At 46.0% G+C, this 17,358-nt stretch overlaps 1 protein-coding gene across 1 annotated transcript in view; it reads left to right on the forward strand.

Moving 5' to 3' along the window:
* The first annotated feature begins 1,403 nt into the window (after nucleotides 1-1,403).
* Nucleotides 1,404-17,358, forward strand: part of LOC115475111 (methyltransferase-like protein 2) — a 41,203-nt gene continuing 25,248 nt past the window's right edge. The window contains exon 1 of the mRNA XM_030210851.1: nucleotides 1,404-1,475. Coding sequence (XP_030066711.1) covers nucleotides 1,404-1,475 — 72 coding nt within the window. The remainder of the gene's footprint in view (nucleotides 1,476-17,358) is intronic.

Genomic DNA, 17,358 nt, shown 5'->3' on the forward strand with positions numbered 1-17,358 from the left:
CTTGGAAGAGATATGCAAGGCGGCAACGTGGGCTTCGGCTCATACATTCTCCAAGCATTACCGTTTGACTGTGGCTGCACGGGCGGAGGCCCGGTTTGGAGCTTCAGTGTTGAGGTCAGGGATTTCTATGTCCCGCCCTGGGTGAGTACTGCTTCGGTACATCCCACCAGTCTATGGATTGATCAGCTTGATGATATGGAAGGTAAAATTATGTATAATCATACCTGATAATTTTCTTTCCATTAATCATAGCTGATCATCCATAGCCCCTCCCAGATATCTGTACTGTTTATATTCTGGTTGAATTTTAGGTTCAAGTTTAGCCTTCAGTTACTTCAGGAGGACTTCGTGTTCAAGTTCTTCTTTCACTTGGATTCTTCAAGAGTTGAGACGACTTTGTGTTACAGTGAGCTGCTGCATTCCTCTCCCCTCCGTTTTACGGGGCTGGATTGAGACATAAATTCTGCCGGCACTCCCTCCGCTTCGTGCGGCTGTAGGGCAGCTTTGTACCCCTCCCGCTTCGGCGGTGTTAGGGTCAGTCAGCTCCTCCCGCGGTTGCGGTTGCAGGATAGCCAGATCCCCCCGCATCGGCGGGTGTGGTGTCCCTCCCCCGCTCCGCGGGGATGAGCTGGACGGATTCCCCTCCCCACTTGTGTGGGGATGAGCTGGGTTAATTCCCCTCCCCCGTTTTCGGCGGTGGTGAGCTGGGCAGAGTGTCCCTTCGTGGGTGTAATTCTCTAAGTGCTGAGTCCTGCGGATGGAGCTTTGATATCGACATACTGAGGAGTTTCCGGCAGCACATGACCACATATAGGGAGGCAAAAGTTTGCTCTCTATCTCCACCTGCTGGTAGATGGACACAACCCACCAGTCTATGGATTGATCAGCTATGATTAATGGAAAGAAAATTATCAGGTATGATTATACATAATTTTACCTTGTGGCAGTCAGTATCATTACGTAATGAGCCATTATAGATACCTCAGCTAAAGCCCGGACATGAATCTTATAGAACATCTGTGGAAAGACTTGAAGCCTGCCATTCAGGGACAGTCCCCAGCCAACTTAAAAACTTGAGCTATTTTGCCAGGTAGAATGGGCAAAAATTGTATTAACCCTCCGTGGAAAGTTGGCAAATGCATGTCCCCAATGATTCAGTACTACTTGTTGCATAAGGGGCTGCTACAGAGTATTAAGTCAAGGGGTGAGAAGAGTTACATAGTTCTTTTGGTTTCTTGTTCTTAATTACTTTTTGAATCATCAATCAATAAATAAATATTTCTGTAATTGTGTTTCTGCATTGACAGTGTAGAGTATTTTGTGTAGATCGTTGAAACAAATTCCTAATTGAATGCGTTTTGAGTGGAGCACGTCTCACATTCTGCAGTCTGAAAGAAATACATATGTATGAAGACTTTTGCAAGCCATATGTGAATTTTATTGGGAACCAGGATAATTTTGATTATGAACAGAAAGTAGAGGAGTTTTCCTTTTGAAGTAAGGAGACTGGCTTTATGTTCTGTGGACCTCAGGAAGTCATTGTGTGACTGTATCCTTATGTGGGTTTATTTTAGATTACTGCTAGGAACACGGGAATTCCAAAACTATACTTTGCATTTTTTGACTGAATGTGAATTCCATAGGTGTTGTCAGAGTGGTGTACAGAATAAATATAAAATTGTTTTATAAAACTAAAACATTTCAGTAGTTTCTTCTAAAATGAAGATAAGATATTGTTAGAGATTAGCAGATTACGAAATTTGGTTCTATGGTTCTTAACAGGTTTATTTCTGTCTGATAGAACCCAGCAACAAATGCTGGACTCTTAATCATCAGATTTGCTTGTCATGGCAGAGGGTTTTCTTCAATGTTCAGCTGTGTGAGCTGTGTTGTTTATCTTTATTTACTCCCCCGTTGCGATGTGTACAGAGAATTGAGGATTGAATACTTATATATACTAGCAATGTGTTTATTTTGCTAGGGGCATTCAAGTAACTTTTCACTGGCTTAGCACCAGTGGTCTTAGTTTGAGATTAAAGAAAACTGAGCTGCTTGTTGTCTATAGGAATCTGATCCCTAACTTTCCTAAGAATATTTTGATTGAAAATCAACAAATAATTAAGGCTGCATTTAAATTAAAAATTTAATCCCAATTAATCATGTGATTAAAGGTATGTTTGTTTATATTTTTCCCTACTGCAGCTCCTTGTGATTGGGCAAGTCATTTAACTCTCCATTGCCCAGAGTCACAAGGAGCCACAGTGGAAAAATAAATAACAGACTTTTAATCGCAATCACAAATTTTTAAAAATCTTCCTTTTATTAAATGTTTTCAATAGAAATCAAACAAAATAAAACATGGAAAAGAAAATAAGATGATACCTTTTTATTGGACATACCTTAATATATTTCTTGATTAGCTTTGAAGGTTGCCCTTCTTCGTCAGATCGGAAATAAGCAAATGTGGTAGATGACACTATATATAAGTGAAACATCCAAGCATTTCATTGACAGTCTAACAGGGCGGGGGTGGGTAGGAGGTATGCATGGGAACATCAAAGCATTCAGTGATAGTCTAACAGGATGGGGGTGGATAGATGAGAGGAGGGTGATAAACTTTATGGTTTATAATGGGCTAGAAAACCCAGATCTTTAAGTCCTGTCTGTTGGGTGTCAAAATATTCAATCATTCTGACTTCAAAGATCTTACGTTCCTGTATTGTTTTAAAGTTACCTTTTAGGATTCTTACTATGAAGTCACTGGTACAGTGATCTGGTTTTGTAAAGTGCTGCCCCACAGTGGTGGGAACCAGGCTAGCACCAGCATTCTGCATGTGATGCCTATGTAAATTAAATCTTGTCTTTAGCATCTGGCCTGTTTCTCCAATTAGCAATCCTTCGTTACATTTTTTACACTGAATGATATATACCATATGGAAGATGAGCATGTGAAAGATTCCTTTATGTTGAATATTTTTCCTTTGTTAATGACTGTGGGGTCCTGTGAATGTTTTGGCATAGCTTGCAGCTGGATATATTGCAAGGATGTGTGCCCGTCTCTTCTTTTTCAGTCTATATTGGGAGTTTACTTCTGATTAGCTTGTGTTTTAAGTTGGGTGGCTGTTGGAAGGCCAGCATTGGTGGAGCTGGGATATCTCTTTCAGTAATTCATCCTCTTGGAGTAGAGGCTGAAGATATTTTATGATTTTTCTTAATTTTTCCAGCTCTGGGTTGTATATCACTATAAGGGGGATTCTGTCTGTGCCTTTTTTTCTTTGTACTGTAGCAGATTTTCCCTGGGTGTTTTGAGGGAGGAGCAATGTTTTGGGAGATTATTTGGGGTGTAGCCTTTCCGTTCGAAGGAGGCAGTCAGGCTTTCAAGATGTCTGTCTCGTCCCTTGGGTCGGAGCAGATACCGGTGGTATCTCTTGTTGCTTGGCTGTAAATAATGGATCTCTTTGTATGTGAAGGGTGGAAGCTGGAGTTGTGAGGTAGCTGCATCTGTTGGGGGTTTCTTGTATATAGATGTTTGTATATAGCCATCACTGATTGAGACCGTGGTGTCCAAAAATTGACTTTTTCTGGGGAGTAGTCAATTTTGATCTGATTATAGGATGGTATGTATTGAAGGAATAGTAAAATTGTTTGAGTTTCTTCCCCCTCTGTCCAAATCATAAAAATGTCATCGGTGTACCGGTAGTATTTTAGAGGGTTTGGTCTGGTATGTATTCAGAAATGTCTCTTCCAGCTCAGTCATAAAAAGGTTGGCATATTGGGTGCTGTCCTGGTGCCCATCGCATTGCCTATTATTGTAATAGATATCATTGTTAAAGCAGAAGTAGTTGTGAGTTAAAATAAATTGATTAATTTTGTAATAATTTCTGGTGAGTATTGATGGTCTGGTGTGGATGTTTTTAGGAGTCTTCCACATGCAGCTATGTCCATCTGCATGGGGAATGTTGCTGTATAGTGATTCTACATCCATCGTGACCAGAAGGGTGTTTGGTGATATTTTTCAATTTATTCAGAAAGTCGGTGGTGTCTTGTATGAAGCTGTTTGTTTTGTGCACAAGAGGTTTCAGATTTCCTCTATGAGTCCAGATATTTCCGCCGTGAGTGTGCCAATACCCGAAATGATTGGTCTGGCCAGGGTTTCCAGTTTGTGGATTTTGGGTAGCATGTGAATGTGCCTACAGAAGGTTGGTTTGGCATGAGTTTCTTCAGATGTGGCTGTACTTGTTTAGGAAATGGTTCTGATAAGGTCTTTTAGCTGCTTTTGTATAATCCTTTGTGGGGTCCTCAGTTAGTTTCCTGTAGTATTTATATTCAGAGAGCTGTCTGTGCCCTTCTTATGGTGGCCGCTCTTTCTGGTGGGGTAAGATTGTACAGAATTCTCTTTTGTTTGTTGGAAAGTTATGATTTTACCCTATGTCTGAAACTTTCTATGTAGTTGTCCAGCTTGTAGTTTTGTCCCTCCTGTGGGTGAAATAAGTTCTTTTGTTAAATACTGTATTCCGGTCTGTTGGGGGTCCCTTATTGTGGAAATGTGCCTTCAGCGCATTTTTCTAAAGAATTCTTCTAGATCTGAATATAGTTGGATTTCGTCCAGTTAGCTGGATGGGCAAAATGAAAGTCCTTGGAGAGGACAGAGACTTCATGCTGTGATAAAATGGACTAACACGGCTACCACACCTCTCTACATTAAATGTTTTAAAACTTAGATACAAAATATATACTAGCAACTGGTACTGTACAAAAAGAAATAACACGCAGCATATTCTGCCAAGTAGTCATAATAGCCAAAAACAGTTGAACCTTGAAAAATGAGAAAAACACAAAGAATCAAACTCAAAATAAGTGAAGTAAAGCCTGAAGGAGAGACACACGAACTCTTCACTCACCACTATATATAAAAGTAGCACTGAATGTGATGTGTCTGTAAGCATAATGATCAGCTCTCTTGAAGTCCAGTAATGGTTGCCAGATCCGCTCAAATTTTGCTTCTACATCTTTGTACATAGTATTGCCATACTGGGAAAACCAAAGGTCCATCAAGCCCAGCATCCTGTTTCCAACAGTGGCCAATCCAGGTCACAAACCTGGCAAGATCCCCAAAAAGTACAAAACATTCTATACTGCTTATCCCAGAAATAGCGGATTTTCCACAAGTCCATTTAATAATGGTCAATGGACATTTCCTTGTCATCAAGCAGATGAAGCCATTACGTATGGGTTGTGTCCATCAACCAGCAGGGGGAGATAGCCTCAAATTTCACAGTGCCACATGGTCAACTAGCTCCACTGCCTCTTCAGTATTCTCTGTCTCCCCAAGCAGGGTGGTTGCAGCGTGATCAAGCTCCTTAAAAAATCTGCCTGGGGGTGGCTCCTGGCTTGCCAGTTGTTAGCAGCTTCACTTTAAAGGCACATAGGTTAGCCCTTTTCCTGCCTTACCCATCCCCCCAGTGGATGTGAGCACATTAGTTTCACTTTTCCCTGCTCTTTCCCAATCTATACTTGGTGGATGCAGGCACATTGGTTCGCCTTTCCCACGGTTCTGTACCTCCGGAGTTGATTTGATTGCCTCTTTTGCTGTTTTCTCTACTTTCCTCACAGCGTTTAAAAAAAAAAAAAAAGCAAGAGGTTTTCTTCAGTTTCTACAGCATGATTGGAGCTTGTATACTCGGTCCAGTGAGGTAAGAGTGTTTTCTGACTCCTCCGGGATGGCCTGCGATTTGGGACTGGAACCCGGTGCCCAGGGCAATTTTTCTCCCCTGACTTTGTATTATTGCTTCATAATGCATATATGCTTAAAAGAGCTCAGCCATAGGGGTTTTCTACGGCCCCCCTTACTGCCCCTCCGGTGGATGCAGGCCTGGGATTGCCCTCTGAGGCATTTTTCCCTGATAGCTGGCCGCAAGAAGCGCAGAAGGGTAAATTCCCCTTCAGAGAGTGGCACACCCCCCTTTTTCCCCCCCGTGGTCGGGATGTGGTGACTGAGGGGTCTGGCAGGCCCTCGTGGCCAGAGGAACCAGAGGAAGGTGCAGAAGGGCCACGGATTCAGATGATCCGTCCGCGGTGAGGATTTTCCACCGCGAGGAGCTGCCAGCGCTTATTTCACATTGAGGCATATTTTCAAAGCCTTAGCCTTCCAAAGTTCCATAGAAACCTATGGAACTTTGGAAGGCTAAGTGCTTTGAAAATATGCCTCATTGTCTTACAGGTCCTCTCTATTGAAGATCCTGGGAGTGGCGTGACCTCCTCTGGAAATCCGAGGATGGCGAGTACCAAAAGCCTGCTTGAGCCTTTCCTTTGCATGACTCCATCCAGAGCTTATTTCAGCTTAATGGGCTGACCCCGAAGACCTTTGAAAGTTTCCAGGGCTATGGGCAGTTATACCCTCTGAGAAGAAGAAGCGATATGGATCACCTTAAAAAGAGATGATAGAACCTCAGTCCACGTGGGTGTTGTCTACAGACCCCCAACACAACTGGAGGAACTAGATAGGGATCTGATCGCGGATATTCAAAAGTTAGGAAAGAAGAGGGAGGTGCTGTTGCTGGGAGACTTCAATCTGCCAGATGTAGATTGGAAGGTTCCATCGGCGGAATCGGAGAGAAGTAGACAGATCGTGGATGCTTTCCAAAGTGTTTTGCTCAGACAAATGGTGAAGGAACCCACGAGGGAGGGAGCGACGCTGGATCTGGTGCTCACAAATGGGATAGCGTGTCAAATGTCTGAGTGGGTGCCCACCGGGCAGCAGTGACCATCTAATGGTTTGGTTTGATATGACTGCTGTAGTGGAGGGCAGCCACTCAAAACTCAAAGTCCTGGATTTCAAGAGTGCTGACTTTACTAAAATGGGGAATACCTGAGGAAGGAGCTGATGGGCTGGGAGGAAGTACAAGAAGTGGAAGGACAGTGGTCCAGGCTGAAAGAAGCTATAAATAGGGCCACAAACCTTTATGTAAGGAAAGTAAATAAAGCAAGAGAAAAAGGAAACCGATATGCTTCTCCAAACAAGTGGCTGAGAAAATAAACGCTAAAGAGTTGGCGTTCCAGAAATACACAAAACTCAAGAACAGGAACACGGGAAGGAATACAGGAAACTGAAAGAAGCCAAGAGAGAGATACGTCTGGTGAAAGCGGAAGAACAAATGGCTAGAAATGTAAGGAGGGGTGACAAAAATTTCTTCAGGTATATTAGTGAAAGGAGAATGACTAAAAGGGAATTGTGAGACTAAAAGATACTGCGGACCGCTATGTAGATAGTGATGAAGAAAAAGCAAATTTGCTAAATAGATACTTTTGTTCTGTTTTCACAGAAGAAAATCTTGGAGCAGGACTGCGATGGACTGGAAAAGTACAAATGAAATGGAGTGGATACAGCATCATTTACAGAAGAGAGTGTGTATGAACAACTTGTAAAGCTAAAGGTGGACAAAGCCATGGGACCGGATGGGATCCACCCCAGGATATTAAGGGAGCTCAGAGAGGTTCTGGCGGGTCCTCTTAAAGATTTGTTTAATAAATCCTTGGAGACGGGAGAGGTTCCGAGAAATTGGAGAATGGCGGAGTTGGTCCCTCTTCACAAAAGTGGTGATAGGGAAGTAGCTGGAAACTACAGGCCGGTAAGCCTCACTTCGGTTATTGGAAAAGTAATGGAAGTGATGCTGAAGGAAAGGATAGTGAATTTCCTGGAAGCCAATAAGTTGCAAGATCCCAGACAGCATGGTTTTACCAAAGGGAAATCGTGCCAAACAAATCTCATTGAGTTTTTTTGATTGGGTGACAGGAGAATTGAATCAGGGACGAGCTATGGACGTAATCTACTTAGATTTCAGCAAAGCTTTTGACACGGTTCCCCACAGAGGCTTTTAAATAAACTGGATGGGCTGAAAATAGGACCTGAAGTGGTGAACTGGATTAGGAACTGGTTGACGGACAGACGCCAGAGGGTGGTGGTGAATGCAGTTAGCTCGGAGGAGGGAAAGGTGAGTAGTGGAGTGCCTCAAGGATCGGTGCTGGGGTCGATTCTGTTCAGTATATTTGAGACTGACCTTGCCGAAGGGTTAGAAGGTAAAGTTTGCCTATTTGCGGATGATACTAAGATCTGTAACAGAGTGGACACCCCGGAGGGAGTGGAAAACATGAAAAAGGATCTGCAGAAGCTAGAACAATGGTCTAAGGTCTGGCAATTAAAATTCAATCCAAGAAATGCAAAGTGATGCACGTAGGGAATAGAAATCCACGGGAGACGTATGTGTTAGGTGGCGAGAGTCTGATAGGTACGGACGGGAGAGGATCTTGGGTGATAGTATCTGAGGATTTGAAGGCGACGAAACAGTGTGACAAGGCGGTGGCTGTATCTAGAAGGTTGTTGGGCTGTATAGAGAGAGGTGTGACCAGCAGAAGAAAGGGAGTGTTGATGCCCCTATATAAGTCGTTGGTGAGGCCCCATCTGGAGTATTGTGTTCAGTTTTAGAGGCTGTATCTTGCTAAGGATGTAAAAAGAATCGAAGCGGTGCAAAAAAAGCTACGAGAATGGTATGGGATTTGCGTAACAAGATGTATGAGGAGAGACTTGCTGACCTGAACATGTATACCCTGGAGGAAAGGAGAAACAGGGGTGATATGATACAGACGTTCAAATATTTGAAAGGTATTAATCCGCAAACGAACCTTTTCCGGAGATACAAAGGCGGTAGAACAAGAGGACATGAAATGAGATTGAAGGGGGCAGACTCAAGAAAAATGTCAGGAAGTATTTCTTCACGGACAGGTGGTGGATGCTTGGAATGCCCTCCCGCGGGAGGTGGTGGAGATGAAAACGGTAACGGAATTCAACATGTGTGGGATAAACATAAAGGAATCCTGTTCAGAAGGAATGGATCCTCAGGAGCTTAACCAGATTGGATAGCAGAGCCAGTGGTGGGAGGTGGGACTGGAGGTTGGGAGACAGGGATAGTGCTGGGCAGACTTATACGGTCAGTGCCAGAGCCGGTGGTGGGAGGTGGGATAGTGCTGGGCAGACTTATACGGTCTGTGCCAGAGCCGGTGGTTGGGAGGCGGGGCTGGTGGTTGGGAGGCGGGGATAGTGCTGGGCAGACTTGTCTGTGCCCTGAAGAGCGTAGTTCAAATCAAAGTAGGTATACACAAAACGTAGCACACATGAGTTGTCTTGTTGGGTAGACTGAATGGACCGTTCAGTCTTTTTCTGCCGTCATCTACTATGTTACTATGAGTGAGGAGCATTTGGCTCACTTTGCAATGCCTAAGGTGGATGCCCTAGTCACAGCTGTGACAAAGAGAACTACCCTCCCGGTTGAAGGAGGTGTTGCCCTGAAGGACATGCAAGACCGTAGACTGGAATCAGCACTTAAACGGTCCTTTGAAATTGCTGGTCTTACTATTTGGGCGTCTGCATGCAGTTGTTATACTGCTGGAGCCTGCCTGGCATGGTTGCAACAGGCAGTGGAACAGCCCGGTGATGGAGCGGAGCCCTTGTCTGAAGTGGCTCCGCGAATGGAGTCGGCCTTGTCGTTTTTGGCTGATGCCCTTTCTGATATTGTCAGAGTTTTGGCTAAACGATGGCTGTAGCAGTGGCGGCTCGCCGTCTTCTGTGGCTTCGGCATTGGGCGGCGGACATGGCCTCTAAGCAAAGGTTGGTGAAGTTGCCCTTTCAAGGCCTTCTCCTGTTGGGTGAGGAGTTGGAGAAAATTGTGAAAGGCCTGGGAGATGCTAAACCCCAGCGCTTACTCGAGGATAGGCCGCGGCCCTCCCTCCAAGGGTCAGGCGGTTCACTCCTCTTAGACCTCGCATCCGTGAAGCTAAAGGTACCGCCCGGGGCATTCTGCTGGGTCCACTTCTCGTGGCCGGTTTTCAGCAGAGGAACTCCTTTCGCTCGGACAAACGTTCCACAGCAGCAGGCTTAAGACCTGGAGTTCAAGGGCGACCTCTCAATGATGGTGCGCCGGCCCCTCCTCGATTCCTGTTATAGGAGGACGTCTTTCCCTCTTTCTCGAGGAGTGGGCCAAGATTACCTCAGATCAGTGGGTCTTGGACCTGATCAGAGAAGGATACCGAATAGAATTCGATGTCCCGATAAGAGACGTGTTTGTGGAGTCCCGATGCGGTTCTGCCGCCAAACGGGCGGCGGTAGAGGAGACCTTACAAGGCTTGATTCACATTGGGGTAGCTTCCCCCGGTGCCTCCCGCCGATTTCGGCTGCGGCCGCTACTCCATTTACTTTGTGGTGCCGCGAAAAGGTGGGTCTTTTCGCCCTATTCTGGACTTAAAAGAATTAAACAAGTCCCTAAGAGTGTGGCATTTTCACGTGGAAACCCTGCGCTCCGTCAGTGCGGCGGTACAGCCAGGAGAGTTTCTCACGTCTCTGGACCTGAAAGACGCTTACTTGCACATTCCAATTTGGCCCCCGCACCAGAAGTTTTTGTGGTGATGGGAAAACATTTCCAGTTTCGGGCCTTGCCTTTTGGCCTCGCCACAGCTCCCCGAACCTTTTCCAAGGTAATGGTGGTAGTAGCTGCTTTTCTCAGGCGAGAAGGTATCCGGGTTCACCCGTACCTAGACGACTGGCTCATCAGAGCGGACTCCGCAACAGAGAGCCATCAAGCTACAGCCAGAGTGGTCTCAGTACTGCAATCTCTGGGCTGGGTCGTCAGTGTAGCCAAAAGTCACCTGACCCCCTCGCAATCTCTAGAATATTTGGGGGTCCGGTTCAACACAGACTCGGGATATGTATTCCTACCCGAGCAAAGGCGGTGCAAGCTTCAGAATCAGGTCCGTCTGCTCCTGAGGATGCCCCGCCCGCGAGCTTGGGACATTGTCCAGCTCTTGGGATCGATGGTGGCCACCTTGGATTTGGTGCCCTGGGCGAGAGCGCACCTGAGACCTCTGCAGTATTCCCTGCTTCAACGATGGTCTCCAGTATCTCAGGATTATCAATGCAGACTCTCTTGCCTCCCTGCGGCCCGACTCAACATGGAGTGGTGGCTCTCAGACAGCATGCTGCGGCGAGGAATGCCGCTGGTACTCCCAGATTTGTGCCTAGTGGTGACAGATGCCAGCCTGAAGGGCTGGGGCGCAGATTGCAAGGGGAAGCATGCCCAAGGTCTTTGGACACCCGACAAGTCAGAGTGGTCCATCAGTCGCCTAGAGTTGAAAGTGGTGTTTCAGGCGCTTTTGGCCTTTCAAGTGACCCTGGAAGGATTGGCTGTCAGAGTGATGTCGGACAACATGACAACAGTGTCCTACATAAAACCGACAAGGCGGCACTCAGTGCAGAGCGCTGGCCGCGCAGGCTGAACAGATTTGCCACTGGGCCGAGCTGCATCTACAGTTTCTGTCGGCAGCTCACATTGCAGGTCAGAGCAACGTGCAAGCCGATTATCTAAGCAGGCATCAAATCGATCCAGCGGAATGGGAACTGGCAGACGAAGTATTCCTGCAGATATGTGCCAAATGGGGCAAGCCCGTAATGGGTCTTGCCATAAGCTTGTCGCCATAAGTCCCGTGCTTTTCAGCAGACGGAGAGATACTCGCTCAGCTGGGTTGGATGCCTTGGCTCAACCCTGGCCTCTGGTATGTGTTCCTTCCGTGGTCCTTGATAGGGCGTGTGCTCCTGCGGATTCGGCTTCACCCAGGAGAAGTGGTTCTCATCACCCCGGATTGGCCCAGGGGGCCTTGGTATGCGGACCTCCGACAGATGCTAGTGGAGGCTCCCCTTCTTTTACCTCTGGTACTGAACCTGTTGTCGCAGGGACCGGTAACCATGGAGGACGCCTGCCGTTTTGGTCTTACGGCATGGCTATTGAGAGGGCACAATTGAGAGGCAAAGGCTATTCCAATAATGTTATTTCCACTTTCCTGCATGGCCCGCAAGCGGTCCACTTCCGTGGCTTATGCCAGGATCTGGCGCCAGTTTGAGGCTTGGTGTGTTTTCAAAAGCGATCACACCCATGCGGGCTCCTGTCTCGCTGATTCTGGACTTTTTGCAGGATGGTGTACAAAAAGGCTTGGCCTATAATTCCCTGCGGGTGCAAGTGGCAGCATTGGCCTCCCTTCATGGTAAGGTTGCAGGCGTGTCTTTAGCTGCTCATCCAGATGTGGCACGGTTTCTTAGAGGGGTGCTTCGGCTCCGTCCTCCCGTGCGGGCACCTTGTCCAGCTTGGAACCTGGGGCTAGTTTTGAAGACTCTGCAGGGTTCTCCTTTTGAGCCGCTATGGCGAGCTTCAGAGAAAGATTTGACACTAAAGGCCGTTTTTCTTGAGGCCATTACTTCGGCGAGACGGGTGTCAGAACTCCAGGCGCTGTCCTGTCGAGACCCATTTCTGCAATTTTCAGAGTCCGGGGTCACGGTTCGTACCGTGCCTTCCTTCATGCCTAAGGTGGTTTCAGCGTTTCACCTAAATCAGCCTATTTTTCTACCCTCTTTTGTTAAGGAGGAGTTTCCAGAATCCTTTGGGCAGTTGCGTCTAAAGCCACTATTGCCCGCTGGCTTAAAGAAGCTATCTTTTCAGCTTATCTGCTTGCCGGCCAGCCTCCGCCTGTAGCCTTTAAGGCACATTCTACAAGAGCGATTTCTTCCTCTTGGGCTGAAACTGGAGCACTCTCTCTTCATGAGATTTGCAGTGCAGCAACATGGGCTTCGAAGCTCTCATTTGCCTGACATTACAGGCTGGATGTGCGTTTTGGAGCACAAGTGCTAGCGCGTTGTGTGACTTGTTCCCACCCTATATAGGGATTGCTTTGATACATCCCATACGTAATGGCTTCATCTGCTTGATGACAAGGAAGGGAAAATTAGGTTCTTACCTTGGTAATTTTCTTTCCTTTAGTCATAGCAGATGAAGCCATGAGCCCTCCCTGTATGATTGTCTGTATGCTGTGAATCTGTTTCAGGTTCTTTTCTTGTTTCCTGTAGTTCTAATCCTTCCTTGGGAGAAGGTTGGAAAACAGTCTTCAGGATTCTTGTTCACTTATAGGAGGATGAGTTCATTCCCTCCAGTTCATGTGTAGGAGGTTGAGTTCATTCCCTCCAGGAGAATGTGTGTATTCCCTCCATAAATACAAAGGAGGACGAGTTTATTCCTCCAGGAGGATGTGTTTATTCCCTCCTTTTGAGTTCATGCCCTTGTTATTGGGCCATCGTTCGCTGTGAGGAAAGTTCATGTTATTCCCATTGCGGTTTGTTATACTGCTTTGGAAGCTTCAAATACTGAAGAGGCAGTGGAGCTAGCTGACCATGTGGCACTGTGAAATTTGAGTGCTCTCTATCTCCCCCTGCTGGTTGGAACACTCTGGTGCGCACATATAAGTAATGCCACACTGGGAAAAGACCAAGGGTCCATCGAGCCCAGCATCCTGTCCACGACAGCGGCCAATCCAGGCCAAGAGCACCTGGCAAGCTTCCCAATCGTACAAACATTCTATACATGTTATTCCCGGAATTGTGGATTTTTTCCAAGTCCATTTAGTAGCGTTTATGGACTTGTCCTTTAGGAAACCATCTAACCTCCTTTTAAACTCTGCCAAGCTAACTGCCTTCACCACGTTCTCCGGCAACAATTCCAGAGTTTAATTACGCGTGGGTGAAGAAACATTCTCTCCGATTTGTTTTAAATTTACTACACTGTAGTTTCATCGCATGCCCCCTAGTCCTAGTATTTTTGGAAAGCGTGAACAGACGCTTCACCCACCTATACCTCTATCATGTCTCCCCTCAGCCGTCTGTTCTCCAAGCTGAATAGCCCTAGCCTCCTTAATCTTTCTTCATAGGGAAGTCGTCCCATCCCCGCTATCATTTTAGTCGCCCTTCGCTGCACCTTTTCCAATTGTACTATCTTTCTTGAGATGCGGCGACCAGAATTGAACACAATACTCAAGGTGCGGTCGCACCATGGAGCGATACAAAGGCATTATAACATCCTCACACCTGTTTTCCATACCTTTCCTAATAATACCCAACATTCTATTCGCTTTCCGAGCCGCAGCAGCACACTGAGCAGAAGGTTTCAGTATATTATCGACGACGACACCCAGATCCCTTTCTTGGTTCGTAACTCCTAACTGGAACCTTGCATGAAGTAGCTATAATTCGGGTTCTTTTTTCCCACATGCATCACCTTGCACTTGCTCACATTAAACGTCACCTGCCATTTAGCCGCCCAGTCTCCCAGTCTCGTAAGGTCCTTCTGTAATTTCTCACAATCCTGTCGCGAGTTAACAACTTTGAATAACTTTGTGTCATTAGCAAATTTAATTACCTCGCTAGTCACTCCCATCTCTAAATCATTATAATATATATATATATATATATATATATATATATATATATATATATATATATATATATATATATATATACACATTTCTGATTCACTGCCACTGTGTGCTAAGAGATCACCACATGCACGCGCCAGTAGGCCAGGTGACATCTGATGCTCATGCCTATGTCAGAGCTGAGGTCTACGCATCAGCCCGGAAGCAGAGAGGATTAATAGTAAATGACAGCAGATAAAAACCGGATCGGTCCATCCAGTCTGCCCAATAGTAACAATCATTATCAATTCATGATTAAATCAACAATGAATGTGATCTACGATAATAAAACGCAACCTCAACGTTCTGAGGACAATGATGTCACTGAAGTCAGTCAGTCTTCCAGAACGGTTCGTGGATTCATGGTGGTGAAGCCACCCCACTGACCCGTGCCCTGCCCTCGCATCAAATGTCATGACGTCGAGGGCAGGAAAAAAAAAACTCTACTAAACAAACGGTTCGCACCCACGCAGGGGGGAGGAGTAGGGAAACAATGCGGAACGTGTTTCCCTACTCCTCCCCCTGCCAACCCACCCGCGGAAAGGGGACGCACCTCCAAAGCTCCGGAGTGCAAATGACTCTGGAGACCACTGTTCCCACATCCAACACCCCCCCCCCCCCGCGCACCAAACCTCTAAACATTCAAGCTGTTCCCACATCAAACACCACCCCCTTCCCGCGCACCAAACCTCAAAAAATACAAGCCCCCCCACAGATTCGTACACCCTCCCCTAAAGCTGCAGCTGAAAACAAGGACCTCCAACACCCCCCCGCAACAACCCCCTCCTGAGACACCCACCTTCGCGTTGCTTTGCCGGCGGGGGACCCGAAACCCCGCACAAGCCCTGTCTGCTCACTACAGGCGTCATCTTCGGCGTTCCTAGCCTGTGGAGGCAGGGCTTCTGTGCGTGTGACGTCCTGCATGTGTAAGACGTCAGACGCACAGAACTCCGCCCTGCACAGCTACCAACGCCAAAGATGACGCCGTAGTCAGCACACAGGACTTGTGGTGGCGGGGTTCCGGGTCCCCTGCCGCCAAACCAACGCGAAGGTGGGTGCGATGGGCACGGTGGGTCGGATGGCTGCGGCCGGCTGCATCGCCGTGGGTGGGATGGCGCTGGGAGGGGGGCATCGCACCTCACAGGCAACAGCAAAATGAGGAAAACCTTGCTAGCGCCCGTTTCATTTGTGTCAGAAACGGGCCTTTTTTACTAGTATTATAACTTGATTATAGTCTTTCTGTGGCATTTCTGAGACATAGACCACAGAAGTCTGCCTGGCCCTATCCTTATGTTCCATCTGCTGGAGTTGCCCTCAAAGCCCACTCCAGCCTATTCATCTTCTTATTTGCGGGACACAGACCATAAAAGTCTGTCCAGCATTGTCCTCATGTTCCAGCCACTAAAGTTGCTGTCTAAACCCTTTCCAGCCCATCCAAACCAGATTGTCATATATGAGAGACAGATCGTACAGGTCTCCCGGTATCGGCCCTAGTTCATCACAGCCAGAGTCACCATGTAAGTGTCACGCAACACATTCACACACATGCAGACATTTAAGTTTAGGTTTTTTATAACTTCCATTTTCTAAATAGAGATCCTCTGTGTTGATCCCATGCCTTTTGAATTTTGTCACCATTTGTATCTCTACCACCTCCTTAATGGAGGCTTTCCACATCTGTGCTGTTAAAGCAAGGAGGAGGAGGAGACAGCACTCAAAGAACTTGGTACTCGGTAGGTGAGAGGCTGGCGCAAGTGCAGCATACACTTCCACGGGAACCCCACAGGAACTGCTTCCGTCCCCACGGGAACCCCACAGGAACTGCTTCTGTCCCCTGTTCCCGTGCAAGTCTCTAGTTTCAACCTATCATCAACGACTACACCTAGATCCCTTTCTTGTTCTGTGACTCCTAATGTGGAACCTTGCATGACGTAGCTATAATTCAGGTTCCTCTTTCCCACATGCATCACTTTGCACTTGCTCACATTAAACGTCATCTGCCATTTAGACGCCCAGTCTCCCAGTCTCTTAAGGCCCTCTTGTAATTTTTTTATTTTTATTTATGTATTTATTCATTTTATATTTATGCAATTAACATAAATTGCACATTATAGAAAGGTTAAATGAAAGTTCACTGAAAAAGATTTTTTTTTTTACAATTTAGTCCACAAAATGTTGATCCAAGAACTAGGAAATACTCAATTAAAATAAACATAAATTATACATATAATCGAGCAGACAGAGCCTAGAGTGTCGCAGCCAGATAAAGCGCTAGCAATCAAGAACTACTGCAGTACTATTCTTTAGATGAAATAAATTCTATTAACTTCTCTGGTTTAAAGAAATATAATTCATAGTATTCAAAGAAACACAACATTTACAGGGGAACCTTAACATAAAGGTCCCTCCTATACGCAGCACTCTCTCTTTTAACAATAAAAATGGCTTCCTTTTTCTTTGAGTTTCTCGCGCAAAATCTGGAAAAACAAATTTTTGAGCCAAAGAAGGGTGAATCCGTGTGGCGAAAATAAAGTTTGAAAATATTATTACGATCTAATTGCAGAGCAAATGTAGTTCTTTCAGTTTAACCTCCAATGAAGTCTCAAGAAATTCCGTTAAATTTAAACCAGATGGGGATTAAAAGGCAATTTTTTCCCTCCAGCTCCTGAAATATACACTGCTTTAGTAATAGGTGGATATCCCTCAGAGGGAATACCTAGTATTTCACTAAGGTATTTTTTCAACATATCTAATGCTGGAGTGAAAGGGGATTTAGGAAAATTAAGGAAACGTAAATTGTTTCCCCTAATCTGTTTTTCTAAATATTCCATCTTTCTCTGTTGGAGGTTACTGGCCTTTATCAACACAAGCGTTGAGGAGTTCACCGTTTTAAGTTCTTAATCAAAAGTCTCCATTTTTGTAGATTGTTCTGCAAATTTCATTACTAACTGACTTTACGATCGCTTTAGATCCCTACTTCACCACGCAAAATACCTGAAATTTGCTGCAGGTTGGAATTCA

Source organism: Microcaecilia unicolor, chromosome 7, assembly GCF_901765095.1.
Source record: "Microcaecilia unicolor chromosome 7, aMicUni1.1, whole genome shotgun sequence".
Taxonomy (NCBI): domain Eukaryota; kingdom Metazoa; phylum Chordata; class Amphibia; order Gymnophiona; family Siphonopidae; genus Microcaecilia; species Microcaecilia unicolor.